At 39.9% G+C, this 13303-nt stretch overlaps 1 protein-coding gene across 6 annotated transcripts in view; it reads right to left on the reverse strand.

The window, feature by feature from the left end:
- marchf1 (membrane-associated ring finger (C3HC4) 1) overlaps positions 1 to 13303 on the reverse strand; it is a 37961-nt gene continuing 24658 nt past the window's right edge. For 5 of the 6 annotated variants that reach the window (XM_067585005.1, XM_067585003.1, XM_067585004.1 and 2 more), the window contains 7 exons: positions 7523 to 7573; positions 6636 to 6709; positions 4489 to 5286; positions 4138 to 4318; positions 3841 to 3985; positions 724 to 768; positions 1 to 625 (listed from right to left, as the gene is read on the reverse strand). In XM_067585005.1, coding sequence (XP_067441106.1) covers positions 303 to 625; positions 724 to 768; positions 3841 to 3985; positions 4138 to 4318; positions 4489 to 5286; positions 6636 to 6709; positions 7523 to 7573 — 1617 coding nt within the window. In that variant the 3' untranslated portion in view covers positions 1 to 302. The remainder of the gene's footprint in view (positions 626 to 723; positions 769 to 3840; positions 3986 to 4137; positions 4319 to 4488; positions 5287 to 6635; positions 6710 to 7522; positions 7574 to 13303) is intronic. The other variant, XM_067585009.1, reaches the window with a different exon arrangement.

A 13303-nucleotide genomic window follows, 5' to 3' on the forward strand; every position in this document is an offset into this window, starting at 1 on the left:
TTCTCTTTGCTGATGGCTTTATTTTCCGTTTCATCTCCTCACTCTTTGCCTGCTCTTCGTCACTCTGCACCTTCGCTTCACTGCAGCCCTTTAACATTTAAAACTTTCCTCGATCACTGACGGACTGGATTGGCACTTTCGCTGTGAATCCGTCCATTGTGTCTCAAAAGATCAGTAATCACAGGAGCTGAGAGGAACAAAACACTAAAACACTACGAGTCTGACTCACACTGTGCTCACGCCAGCTTGTGTTGTTGCATGAGCAGGGTGTGACTCAGGACTCTGAGCGGGAGGAGAATCAGTCAGACAGGGTTTTGTACGGGCGCCACCGCATCCTCCACTGACATGTCAGAGTCCATCTGTGGCTCCGGAGCCGGGGCCGGGGCCGGGGCCGGGGCCGGGCTGACGGGAACCTCCAGCGTTTCATGCCTGCCGTTGGGCTGGGCCTGAGAGTTGTGCAGGTTTTTCTCGGGGCAGTTCTGCACAGTGATGATGCGGTTGAAGGCCTTGAGGCGGCGCCACAGCTGCAGGTAGACCTTACACTGGATGTACATGAAGATGAGGCCGCCTGTGAAGCCTATGGCCACCACAATCAGCTTGGTCCAGAAGGGCCATTCCAGTATACCTGAAGATGCACACATACACGTTAACAGAGCGGCTCTCAGTCAACCTGCGGGCCGTGTGATGGATCATGATGGTTGGTGTGTGCAGAGCTGCGCTTACCGTTCGGCTCATAGTACTTCAGAAGAGTAAATCTCCATAATTCGTCTGCAATCAAGAGCGAGTGTAATTTCTCTTTATTTCTATGTAGAAAAGTGTTCTACGCTATTTTTTTTAATGATACATTATGAATTTAGATTATACCATGGCCACTGAAAATTCAGGATTCTGATTGGTAGGAAGGTGTGGGTTCCCTTTCAGTAACTGGATAGTTTAACTGGATGCCTGCGACGTCAGGTGTTTGCTGTTCTAAATTAATGTGCCAGTATTTAACTGTTGGTAAAGATAGCTCAACAGTGAGGCTTAACTTAAGAGTTTGGAGTCAGAGTTGTGTAGCCACCAACTACCGATAATTAAATGAATATCCTCAGTCGCACATTCAGTTTCAAACATGTTTGATATTTGCATTAAAGGTATAATATGCAGGATTTTCCTAAAAAACAAACAAAAACCCCAATGTATAGACTCTACAGAGACTCTGCCCTCTGCCTGTATTTTCTTATTATTTTGATGTGTTGGGGACATTTCTGGGCGTCAACTTTTGGGCGGTGGGTGTGTAGCGTTCAGCCAATAACAACGCGCAGCTGTGAGGTCTTGTAGCTTAGCGACCAGGTTACATCGCTATCTCCGTCTCTCACCTCTTCATTTACTCCCTACCTCGCTCGACCACCTCTGCACAGCTCGCTCCGGCGTCGTTGAGCCGGGAAGGAGGGGCCAACTTTGAACGGTGTGTTTACAAACAGCAACCGACAAATCCTGCATAGTATACCTTTAAATCTACATCAGTTAGCGTTAATAGATGAGGGTGAGAAAAGAGCGCCAGCTGCGGTGAAGCTGCAGCCTGCAGGTCTCAGGGACAGCTGAGAGAGGACAAGCGACCGAAACTGAACAGAAAATAAAGAGATGAGGAAAGTTGCAGGTAAGAGTGAGAGACTTGTGCTAACCAAACGTGTCTGTGTCAGGAACGAGGAGGGGCAGCGCTCTGTAACGTTTTAATACTGTCGTGTAGCAGGATGCAGTGCTATTCCTTATTTATTTTCAAGACTTCAAGGCTCTCAGAAAAAAATCTCCATCTTTCAAGATTTCAAAACTTTTTTTTAAAACCTGTATGAAGCTTTTTCTGTTCTTCCTAGATGTTGCCTGGCAACGCAAACAGCAGAGATTCTGTGGCCCAGGAGCAACATTTATGACATTTTCAACAGAAAGTTATATAATAGTAGTATAATAGTTTTAATAGAATTTGAACAAATTATATTTTTTAATTTGGTGACATATTGCAATTTGTTGGCAAGTGACCATGGTATGAGGGGAATAATACCCGCCGAGGTGTAAGTTCAATGATTGTAACTTATTTCATGTAAACCACCTGACACATCAATCAGAACTTACGTCAGGTATTATCCCTTTTACTTTTAATGTTTATATATATAATATATATATATAAAATGACATCTATGTTTTCTGCCTCTACCTTTGGATTCTACATGATGAGAACGATAATACAGACTATGATCACAGCACAACACACCACACCATCACTGAACACAACAACAACAATGAAAACACTGAGGGGTCAATTGTTACTTTTGTTAATGATGTAAATGGTAAAAAACTAAAATTTAAGCAAACGTGTGTGTCAGACTGTAACAAGAAGATCCCTGGTTCTATTTATCACTGATCATCAGGCGACCTGGCAAAGTGTCAATCAAAAAGTAATTAAATTAAATTAAAGGAACATTCCAGTGGTTTTGCATGTTCTAGCCCATTAACCTAAAATCACATCTACGTCACATTACTGAAACTATTTTTCTACCTTCAGTCTCACCTTCCAAAGACGCCGGTTTCAGTTGTCAGTGCAGTATGCAAATCAGTTTGCAGAGATTTGAAACTCATCTCATCAGTCTTATTCTTATATTGGCTTAGTTTTTTTTGTTAAATATGCAGTTTCAACTCATGTTAATGAGATTATCAGAGACTGCGTTGAAAACCTTTGCTGAAACCCTTTTTCCAGCCACATACTGAAGCTCTTGAGTTAAATGCTTTTCACTCAAATCTTGGTTGTCACAATTCCTGTAAAACTTTGATCTAAAAACATGGATAAGATAATTTTCTAATAAACAACTGCTTGAAGGCAGGAAATGTAGTTAAAAAGTTGGTCTGTAATAATGTAAAGTTTACACAGCATGTATTTAATTAACTAAAACATGCAATACCACTGATACAGCTAAAAGCCCTAAAGTCTATTACATATTTCTTAAAGGTTGCCAGTCACAACATTAGTATATGGAATACATCTACAAGTCAGTGTAGATATATAAAATAGTTTTTTTTAGGTCAAAGATGCAGCAGTCACTTTATTTTCAAAGCTAATACACATTGTTGTCTTATTTTAACAGTATGAGAAAATAACTGAATTATGTGATATAAGTCTTTGAATGCATCATCATGTTAAACTGAATAAGATTATAGATGAATTTGACTTTGATGATGTGCATTTATTCAAGCATATTGAAGCTGTCTAAAACCAGTGTTTTCACTCTAGAGCCAGATGACTCACATGTGGAGGACTGGACGATTTATACTGTTACAATACACACAAATTCTTCACTAGTTACACTAGATTTAGACAACACATGAACACATGAGTGACTACACAGAAAATCTATCTTCAAAACCACAAAACCAGAGTGAAACAGGTGCAGAGATCACCAGGTGAAAAGCTTAAAGGTACCCTGTGGAGTTTTTGACCAGTGGAGGTGCTGTAGAGTAACGTGATGGACTACAGGAGGATAGCGATGCACATTTCTGCAGAGTGCAGCGGGCAGTGATACGTATTAACAGATAGTTGCGGTATAGGAGAAGAAAACTGCGAGCTGATGTAAACGATGCAGTTTTCTAATGTTTTTTTGAGGTTGAAAATGCATTTTAATGTCATACATAAGGATGCTCACGATGCCTTTAGGTGAAAGGGTGAGAAAAAAAACATAGTTTCACACAAAAAACTCCCCATGGTACCACTATGTTGCTATGGATCATGATACTGTCTTGTGGATCAAATGGTTTAAAAGTTTCTCTCTGCATGTCTGGTTTATGAGAGGGGGGAGCGGAGAAAGTACTGACCGTTCTTCCCGAGTCTGATCTCTTCAGTAGTTCTCTTGACCAGAATGTAGACTGACCACAACATACAGACTATTGCTATCAGGTGAAACAAAACTGAACAGAAGATCTTTCTCCTCTCACTCTTCGTCATGTGTAGCCTCTCCCACTGGAAGACAGGAGGGTGGAAGGAGGAGAGATAGAGAGAGAGAGAGAGAGAGAGAGATGGTGTTCATTATAACATCCTGACAGTCTCGTCTGGAGGTATCAGCCCTGCTCGCCATCTCAAAAAGAAAAATTTGTGTGTGTGTGTGTGTATACCTTCCGTAAAGGTTTGAGCTTTGTCTCCATAATGAAGTCGAATTTGCAGAGTTCACAGCAGCGAGTATCTGAGGATTTGATCCACTGGTTGAGACAGGCCTGATGGACGAAACTCAGGCTCCCCGTGCAGCGACAAGGCATAATCAGCGGGCAATCTTCATCCCCCTCACAGTGGCAGATCCTACACACACACACACGTATCAGGAGAAGTCAGAGATTCATAAATTGTCTCTGTCGTTAAATGTTCTCTGTCTCTGTAAATGTTTTGCACCCCTGACTTTTTTTTTGGATAATGAAGTTTTAAAGATAATGAAGTGATAAACACACGTCAGCTCTCAGACACTCACTGACCTGCAGACCTCCAGCTCAGAGTCATCAGAGCAGTGCTGGGGCATTCCACCGTTCACACCGCAGTGTGAACGCGGCGTGGGCACAGACATGTCCCCGCTCCCTGACCCTTTTTCCTGGTATCGTTTGGTGATGAGCTCCTCGCCGTCCTCTGCCAGTGAGGAGCTGCCCCCCGGGCTGTGTGACTTGTGGCCTCTGCAGCTCTTCTCCTTCTCTCTGCTCTGTGATCCTTCCCTCTGTGACGCGTGGCCGTCTCTCTTTGAGCCCCTGCCGCCGTGCCGCTTCTTAAGCCCTCCGCTGTCTTCCACCAGAGGCTGGCTCTCCTTCCCTTCATCCGAGCCCACCGACTGCAGCTCCATGTCCCCTTTGTCTTCCCTTCCCTTGCTTCCGCTGCGGCGGCGCGCTCTTCGGGCTTTCTCTTTGCTCCAGCTGCGGGCTTCGCGCTTCGCCTCGTCCTCAGAGGTGGAGTCTGAGTTGGGGGCACCTGAGCAGCGGAGGCGGGGTGGGAGCTCCCTCCGGTTCTTGAAGGAGCGGTGCCTCTTCTCTCCCCTCTCGCTGCGGTCTGAGCTGAGGCTGCGGTCGCTGCGGTCCGTCTGCTCCTGTTTGGCGTTGGTTTCCACGCAGTCCAAGGTGGTGCAGCTGTTCCTCTTGCGGCGGTGACGGCGCTTCACCTGCTTCTTCTGGGCCTGAGCCGATGAACCCAGAGTTGTGCTCGTGACTGTCATTACAGCTGTGTGTGTGCGCTTGCTAGTTTTGTGTGACTCAGAAGCATCCTCCTCTAAGCGGGTCAGTTGGCCAGTGCTGAACACACACACACACACGCACGTGCAAACAAACACACAGAGATGGAGACATGAAACAAGGATAAATGAGATGGAAAAGACACAAATGTGATGACATTAACAAAACAAATGGGCTGAAATTGGAGCGCAGGCACTTAAAGGGTCAGTTCACCCAATTTAAAAAAACCCTCATTATTTTATCAATTACCTATCGAGCCATGATCACAGCTGATTTCTGCCTCCTTCACTCCTTTACAATGGATGTGACTTGAATCTTATCTGTGGTGTTCGCAGCATAAAAAATTCAACAGCTGTATCTCTTTCCAGAATCAGGAGCTCCGTTACTTTGGATAATCCGGTTTTAATTGGGACTATTTAATCAGTAAAAAGTAGTTCCAGTGAAACTGTGATTGTTTCTGGAAATACACACTGCTGATGAATTATTTATAGGGCTGCAAATAATGCTTATTTTCATTATCAATTAACCTGTCGATTATTTTTTTCTATTAATTGATTAATAGTTTAAAATGACAATCACATAGAGCACAGTATCATCCAATGTCTTCTGTTGATCGACAAAAATAGTAATTTTAAGAATCCATCAAATATTTGGCACACTTGCTTGAAAATGAATTAAACGATTCATTGATTATCAAAATAGTTGCATTAATTTTCTGTCGATCGCCTAATTGATTAGTTGTTGCAGCTCTAACTATTTAAATATAATGAATTTAAATATTTATTAATATTAACCACAAAACAAATTCCATTCACATTCATTATATTAAAGGTGGAGGCAGAAATTTCTAAAAATCTGTGTGGAAAGATACATCACAATATATATGAACTCTTACTGGCCAGTATCCTCCAGAGCAAATTAATATCAGGATAATATCTGCAGTTAACAATTAATTAGTGAATATGTAATGATGTGTACATGGTTATGTGACAAATGGAGTTCCAAACACTCACATACAGTAAACACATATCACATGTGTCCATACTGCCACACAGTGTCCTTTCATCCTTGAAACCGCATCGCTGAGCCTGTCAGCGTCGGCATAATAAGTTGAAAGATCCTATTTCTGCAACAAGTCATCTTCCTCTCATTGATTGCGCTATGGGAGCACCGTTGCATTTCAGCATCCATTTTAATTTTGTTATGCCCTTGAGGTGCAGCAGACCATACTAATTCAGTCCCCCACTCAGTGGAGAGAAGAAGCTTTAAACCGTGCATGTTAATATCACAGAGAGACTTTAACAGACATGGTTGTGTTTGCAGTTATTCAAGGAACAGAAAGGGAATAATAGTTTTCCTTCAGTCTTGCACATTCTATCCAGGTAACTATAATTGTGAACAATGTTTACCTGCATATGTCCTGGGAAGATGGGGTGATTGATGTCCTTGAAGTTGTAGTTAGTCCGGTTGTAGAGTTGCTGGCCTGCAACAACAAACAGACTCAATTTAGCTCCCACATTGCTGTAGCAGTCAGTAATCACTGATTTATCAGACATGAGAACATCTTTGCGCACTTTCAAATGTACATATAATCAAAGTAATGATTAATTTATATCATATTAAAGGTACATTAATAAATTTTTTTGGCCACCGGGGCAGAAGAACTCCAAAACAAGCTAATGAGCACACAGCCCTGACAAGGCGTTTTGAAGTTGCTGCTAACATGTTTGCCTACTTACACATCTAGCAGCCATGGAAGAACATTTATTTTGAGTTTTAATTGGGACCAATATTCACTCTCCTTTGATGTCTGATTTGGTCTCCATCAGCTCCTGAGTATCTGAGTCATTAGCTGCTATATGTTTGACTTTTTTCATCAGCTAGTTTCTACCTTCTAACTTATATTTATCTTAATCTTTGGTTAATCTGAGCTTCTCTGCTAAAAACAGCACTGAGACGGTGAGACATACTGTACACACTGTAAATTTACAGGCTGTTAAACCAAAACAATGAACTAAAAGAGGCTCAGTGGGTTTGTCACTGCGAGTGACCCCTCCACATTTGATTTATTGTTAATATTAAAAAATAATGATTACTGGAGCTTTAAGCATAATTTAGTGTTTCACACGTCATACAACAGTGTGCTCAAAGTAAACTCACATTGATTTGTTAGTAACACACACAGCATTAGCACATTCTTGCACATTAGAGTCTGCTTGGATAAACAATGCTAACATACACTATGGACTATGACCTTGATGTTGGCCCTTTAAGCTCTCTGATATTCAGCGGTTACCTTGGAGATGTTGCTTGATCGACTCCCAGAGCGCCCAGGGGCTTTCTTCCCCTGCGGGGAGAAGGAGAGACAGAAAATCATTACCGTGTGCCCAAGAACACAGGAAGTATGTGATGCTTTAATGGCACATGACACCAGTGTAGCCTGAGATGTTTCAACCAGCGCTTTATCAGACACACAACACCAGAACAAAAAATATATTACAACAATATTTCACTGTAGTCACATCACTACAGAGACTGAGGGTGCATTCATCTCACCGTAACACTTTAGTGTAATCTACTGATGGGCTGCAATTTTATTATGCATTTTAATATACATGTTTTTGGTAAATCAATTAATTGTTTAGTCTGTAAAATGTAAAAAAAAAAAAAAAAAATACACATCACAAGTTATCAAAGCCTGACATGATGTCTTCAAATGTCTTGTTTTGTCCGACTAACAGTTTACTAAGCAGCTTTTAACATCAGCAACATGTTCTATACTATTAGTAGCTTGTAATTTCGTCCGGTGCTGAGTTGATTGGTTGAAATCCGGCATCAAGAGTCATGCCATGTGTCCTTGTTATTCTTTGTGACCCCAGCTAAAGCCAGTCAATCCTATTACCTGGCTGTCCTGCTAAATGCAGAAGATGCCGCTCTGCAATGTGTTTCTATTTAAAGTCAACTTTAAGCACTTTTTCTAGGGCTTCCTAGAGCGCTGATTGTCTCAAGTCAACAGTAAGACCTTGACATCAACCATCAGACGCTTACGTCTATGTCCTCATTCACTGCCTGCAGTTTCACTTACCAGTAAATGGCAGTGTGTGGGAGTTACCAAGGATTAAACACAAGATGTTCTTGTAAATCATGGTGAAAACAAATATCTTAACAGGTAAGTTATTTTCCAGCCACCAACGTACTCTCAAACCTGTCCAACTTATATCACTGTACATACAATTTTATATCAAAACACTGATTTAAATCACGGTATAGGAAATTTTCTGGACAAATCGACTATCAGTTCTCTATTCAAACTGTATTTCTGTGTTCTTGAAATACATGGGCCCACACTGATTGTACTATTACTGCAGGGATTCGGTGTATTTACTATTTGAGAACTTCAGAGCATTTCTAATTATTTTAGGACCTTAAAACATCTGAATCTCTTGGCAGTTGTCTGACCAGAGAATGCCCACTAAACCCTTATTTTGTCGAGGCTGGGAAAGCTACAGTTATAACAATTTTCTTGGCATTTTTGCTTTAATTTGCCATTTGAAAGTGCAGTTGGAGACAGAAAACATGGGTGGAGAGAGGAGTCTGACATCCGTCAAAGGTTTGAAGCTGGAATCAAACCGTTGTGGTTGTGGTTATGTGTTATGCAAATAAAACCAGTGCCTTAGAAACTGCAAGGTTTTTAAAACAAAAGTACAGACCAACAGGACGGATCACAACAAGAAATACTAATCAAATATTTGTCTTTTTTCCTCCTGTCCTTGTAAAATCTACTTTTCTACATCACTGTCTTCACTTGTGGCCTGATAATCAGACTGATTTTCCATTTTGTCAACAAATCAGAGACGCAAGCATCAATTTAAAGGTTTGTAAACAGGATATTTCACTCTCAGCCACACAGCTGATGCTATTGGCAGCCAGTTATATTATGTGATTAAATACATCTTGTACCAGACGCACACCTCCAGCCCCAGCTGCCTTTACTGTGGTTATGCGCTATGTGTGGAAATCAAATTAGTATCTGACAAACAGGATAGACAATCTACCAACTGTCTGGTGTTGGAATGAATGCAAATGTGGAAAATAAACTGAAGAATAAAATAAAGTGATAGATATGTTGTAGTCATATATTCCCAGGATTTAGTTCAAAATGAATCTCTATTAAAATACTTCACGGCTCTAATGGCCTTGAGGATAATACAGAGGCTCATTTTCCATCATTCTGATGGATGAATGTGTTAACAAATTTAAATTTAAAATGAGCACAAGTTGTTTTAATACATGCTTAAGGTCTGCCTTTCATATATGTTAAATTTAAGTATTATAGTATATACATTGATCACACCAACAGTAGGTTTAAAAGTATGAAAGTGGCCGCTTTCATGAGATGAAACTCATAAGCCGTATGTATCTTACAGGATATTTACAGGGTTCAAAGTTGATGTTTGGAATGTCTCATGTGGGCGGCCTCTTTATATTTTTTTAACTTGACATATTAAAAGCAAAACAGAGCGTGTGAGAACCAGCCCACACAGAGACACAGTTGTGGGTGCACTCTGTGCAAATCTGTGAAATAAATAAGAGACACTGAAAAGTAGAAGACTGCATCATCTGATGCCCACCATACACTAGAAGACTTTGACAAGAGCTACAGTTTGACACACTCCCACATCTAAAGACAATGCGTCATAGGTTACTGAGTTTTTAGTCACAGACTAAGATTTTGCAAAGACTAGGGATCTTGCAGGGTCACTACTTGCAAGACTACAACTAGTTACATCTTGATATTATTTCCCATCCTCCTCCTGGTGGCAATTGACAAAAGGAAAAACTGTTGAACAGTGGAGCAGAAACAGAAGCAGCGTTTGGCCACAACTCCTTGTGTGTTCAGTGGTTTGTTCTGAAAAACCAGCCAAAAGAAAATGTAAATTAATAAATTAATTCAGTTACTGAACAACAACTGTGAAGAGAAACAACAGCTCAGCTAAGACAATCATATTTCAAAAGGTTTCGTCCAGTACTTTTATTTTTACAACTTTAAAACTACACGGTTTACACAGCTGCACACCATCTCCAACACCACACCACCTTCAATCATTAAGTATCTGGACACAGCACTTTCAGCTGCTGGATGTTGGATTATTTCTGTTTTTAAAGCCTGCAATCTGCATGAAATACAGTAGAAACAGCAGCAACCTGGATAATAATACAATGGCAGAAAGTCACAGGTTTAACTCCTCTAACTGGCCTGAAATCATGTGTGAAAAACCAGTAGATAAACTGCAGACACACAGCAGCTGACAGAAAGAGAAAGTCATATTATACAGAGAAATACTATGTTTTTTCTGGGTGAATAAAAGATAATGTGACTTATAAAAAGGAAAGCAACAAGAATGCTGAGCTTTAATTATTAATAACACCATCAAGCACATCATGTTAGGAGGTAGTTTAAAAACATGCACACATTAGGCTGTAAACCATTTATAAAACCAATAACTAACAGCAGTTAAAGTCAGACAACCTTATCATATTTTAGCAGTTACTTAGTGTTTCTCTAGTGGTGACAAAACATTAAAAATATACATATTAGCAGTTTGAATTAAACTGAAGCTCCCTGCGCTCTCTGGAGAAAATATTACACCAAACTCCCTTAAAGAAATCCACAAAAACACATAACTCTAGAAACACAAGATAAAAGGCTTCATATGTCGACAGTCTTGTCAATTCTGCATCAGTATAATCCATAAAGATAAACTGTATTTCCGTACAAACTTTACATTTTGGTTTTTTTTTCGCCTCAACTTGCTACCAGCCTCAATTGGTTAGCTGCACTATTTAAGTGGGAGAAGACTGTGAGAATGAGAGACAAGCTGTTGGTTGGTGGATCAGATACACGCTGAATTAAACACTGACTCATGACGCTGTTAATTCATCGTCTTTGAGGAGTTTTTTCGGCCATTAGAGTCGCTACCTGGTTTGCCGCTTCCTGTTTGGTGCTGGAGAGAACCTACCTCGTTGTTGACAGTGTTCATTAAGGGTGTGCCCGAATCCAAATATGTTATTCAGCAAAGCACAAATAGTGGGTTTTTTACAAACATTTATTTTGTATAAATATTTTAAAAATGATTTGTTTTCGGGAAGAAAAAAAAAACCTGTGTGTCAAATACCAGCGCACAGGTCGGTTACATTGCTATCTCAGTCTCAGGATGTAAAAAAATAGGTAATAAATGAAAAGTTCAAAGCAATAATTGCCTTTGAAATTCTTTTTTTTCTGTTACACACTGTGCTGTCTCTGTGTTACGGGTGTATAAATAAGTACAGGTCTGTCTGTGTATTTGCAATGCACTTGGTTTTAGCTCAGTAGTCAGTGCAGTTGTCTATGATCTGGGAGACTCAAGTTTGAGACCTGGTGTTGGGACCTCCTTCAGAAGATAGTTCATTCATGAACACTTTAACACTTCAATATCCTAAAATTAAAAGTGTAAACAGTGTAAAAAACAACTGTATTTTACACCTATTTCCACTTTTATTCAAATACAAATACAAATATAAATAATTTTGCTGCCTCAACAAATACAGATACTAATACAAAGACTGGGTTCTCTGCACATCCCTAATGTTCATGTCATTGAACTTCACTATTTGTATGAGCCCAGACTAAAGACTTACAATAATATTAAACATGTTTGATTTTATCAGAACGTCAAGACGAGACAAAGACTGACTTAAGACAGCTTTGAGTTTTATGACCACATTACACCAAATGATCGAGATGATGGGAGCGCGCCACAACTCTAGCAAAAACTCTCATCATGATTTTATTCTGACACTGGAAATTAGTCTGCGACAGTGAAATCGTTTGAAAAGTCGTTGTCGGTATAAGGCTGGCATAAGCTGATCAAGGGATTTGCTGATAGCCTTGTTTAAATTAGTAGTCCTCTGTGGAGTCAAAGCAACAACCTCCTCTGGGTGTTAAGAGGAGACGGACACATGTACAGCACTTGTGGTGTCAGGTGTGTGTGTGTAAGGATGGATCAGTCATTCATTATGAGTCATGAAATATTAAATAACAAACTATCTGCCAATATATCACATTAATATATTTATAGCAAGAGATCAATTTCTTATCAAAAGTGACAAGTCAGTGTTTCGTTTTATGACTCAAATTTTCATAACAAGCCTTTGATTTTGATGCCAACCATTGTGCATGTGAGCACAGGAACACTCAGGAGATTTTGCGTTAGCTTGAATTGTCTGTCCAACTCTGTCATGGCTGAATATTTAGCTGATTTTGACAACAACTCAACTCTTGCAAGATTTCAGAACGAGACTTCTAAAGTTTCCCTTTAAGACTTGAAAAATGTCCCTTTACAGTAAATTTTGAACAGAAAAAATACATGCGATTAATTTGTGATTAATATGGACAGACATGCAATTAATCGCAATTAAATATTTTAATCGATTGACAGCCATGAAATTTATAGGAAATGTTCATTACTAAATTCTGTCATTGTCAGATCAGACATTATGCCCAAAAACATAAGCAGCCAAACACTATTATATTCACAGCTACATTGTCAGAAAATAAAACTCAAAATCAAACAATAAAAAATGCTCATCATTAAGATGATAGTAATAATTTGGTAGCTTTAAATTAAACAATGGTGTTTAGCTCCCAACTGTCAAGTCAAGTCTAAGTTGGAGGTTTCCAGAACACATGAACACACTATAGTACAAGTGCCCGAATTTGTTTTTGGAAATATATATAATTTCATTTTTGTGCATTCAGTGGAGAGATTGGTTTTGTAAATTTCACATTCAGGCACTCAAAATGAAATGTTGTGCACTATTTAGCAAACAGGAAGTGATTTTGGACACAGCCTTAGATGTTGTATCTTGTTGGCTAGTAAGGTAGTCACCAATATTTCTTAAGTCACCTGGATGTTCTTCCGTTAGGTAAGAGTGAAAAGCTGGCAGCCTCAAAATGAGTACAGGCTTTTTAAAATACTTTTGGGGTTGTCGGAGGACACCTTCAACAGAGACGGGCTAACTGTTTCCCCCTGCTGCT

Source organism: Thunnus thynnus, chromosome 3 (assembly GCF_963924715.1).
Source record: "Thunnus thynnus chromosome 3, fThuThy2.1, whole genome shotgun sequence".
Taxonomy (NCBI): Eukaryota; Metazoa; Chordata; class Actinopteri; order Scombriformes; family Scombridae; genus Thunnus; species Thunnus thynnus.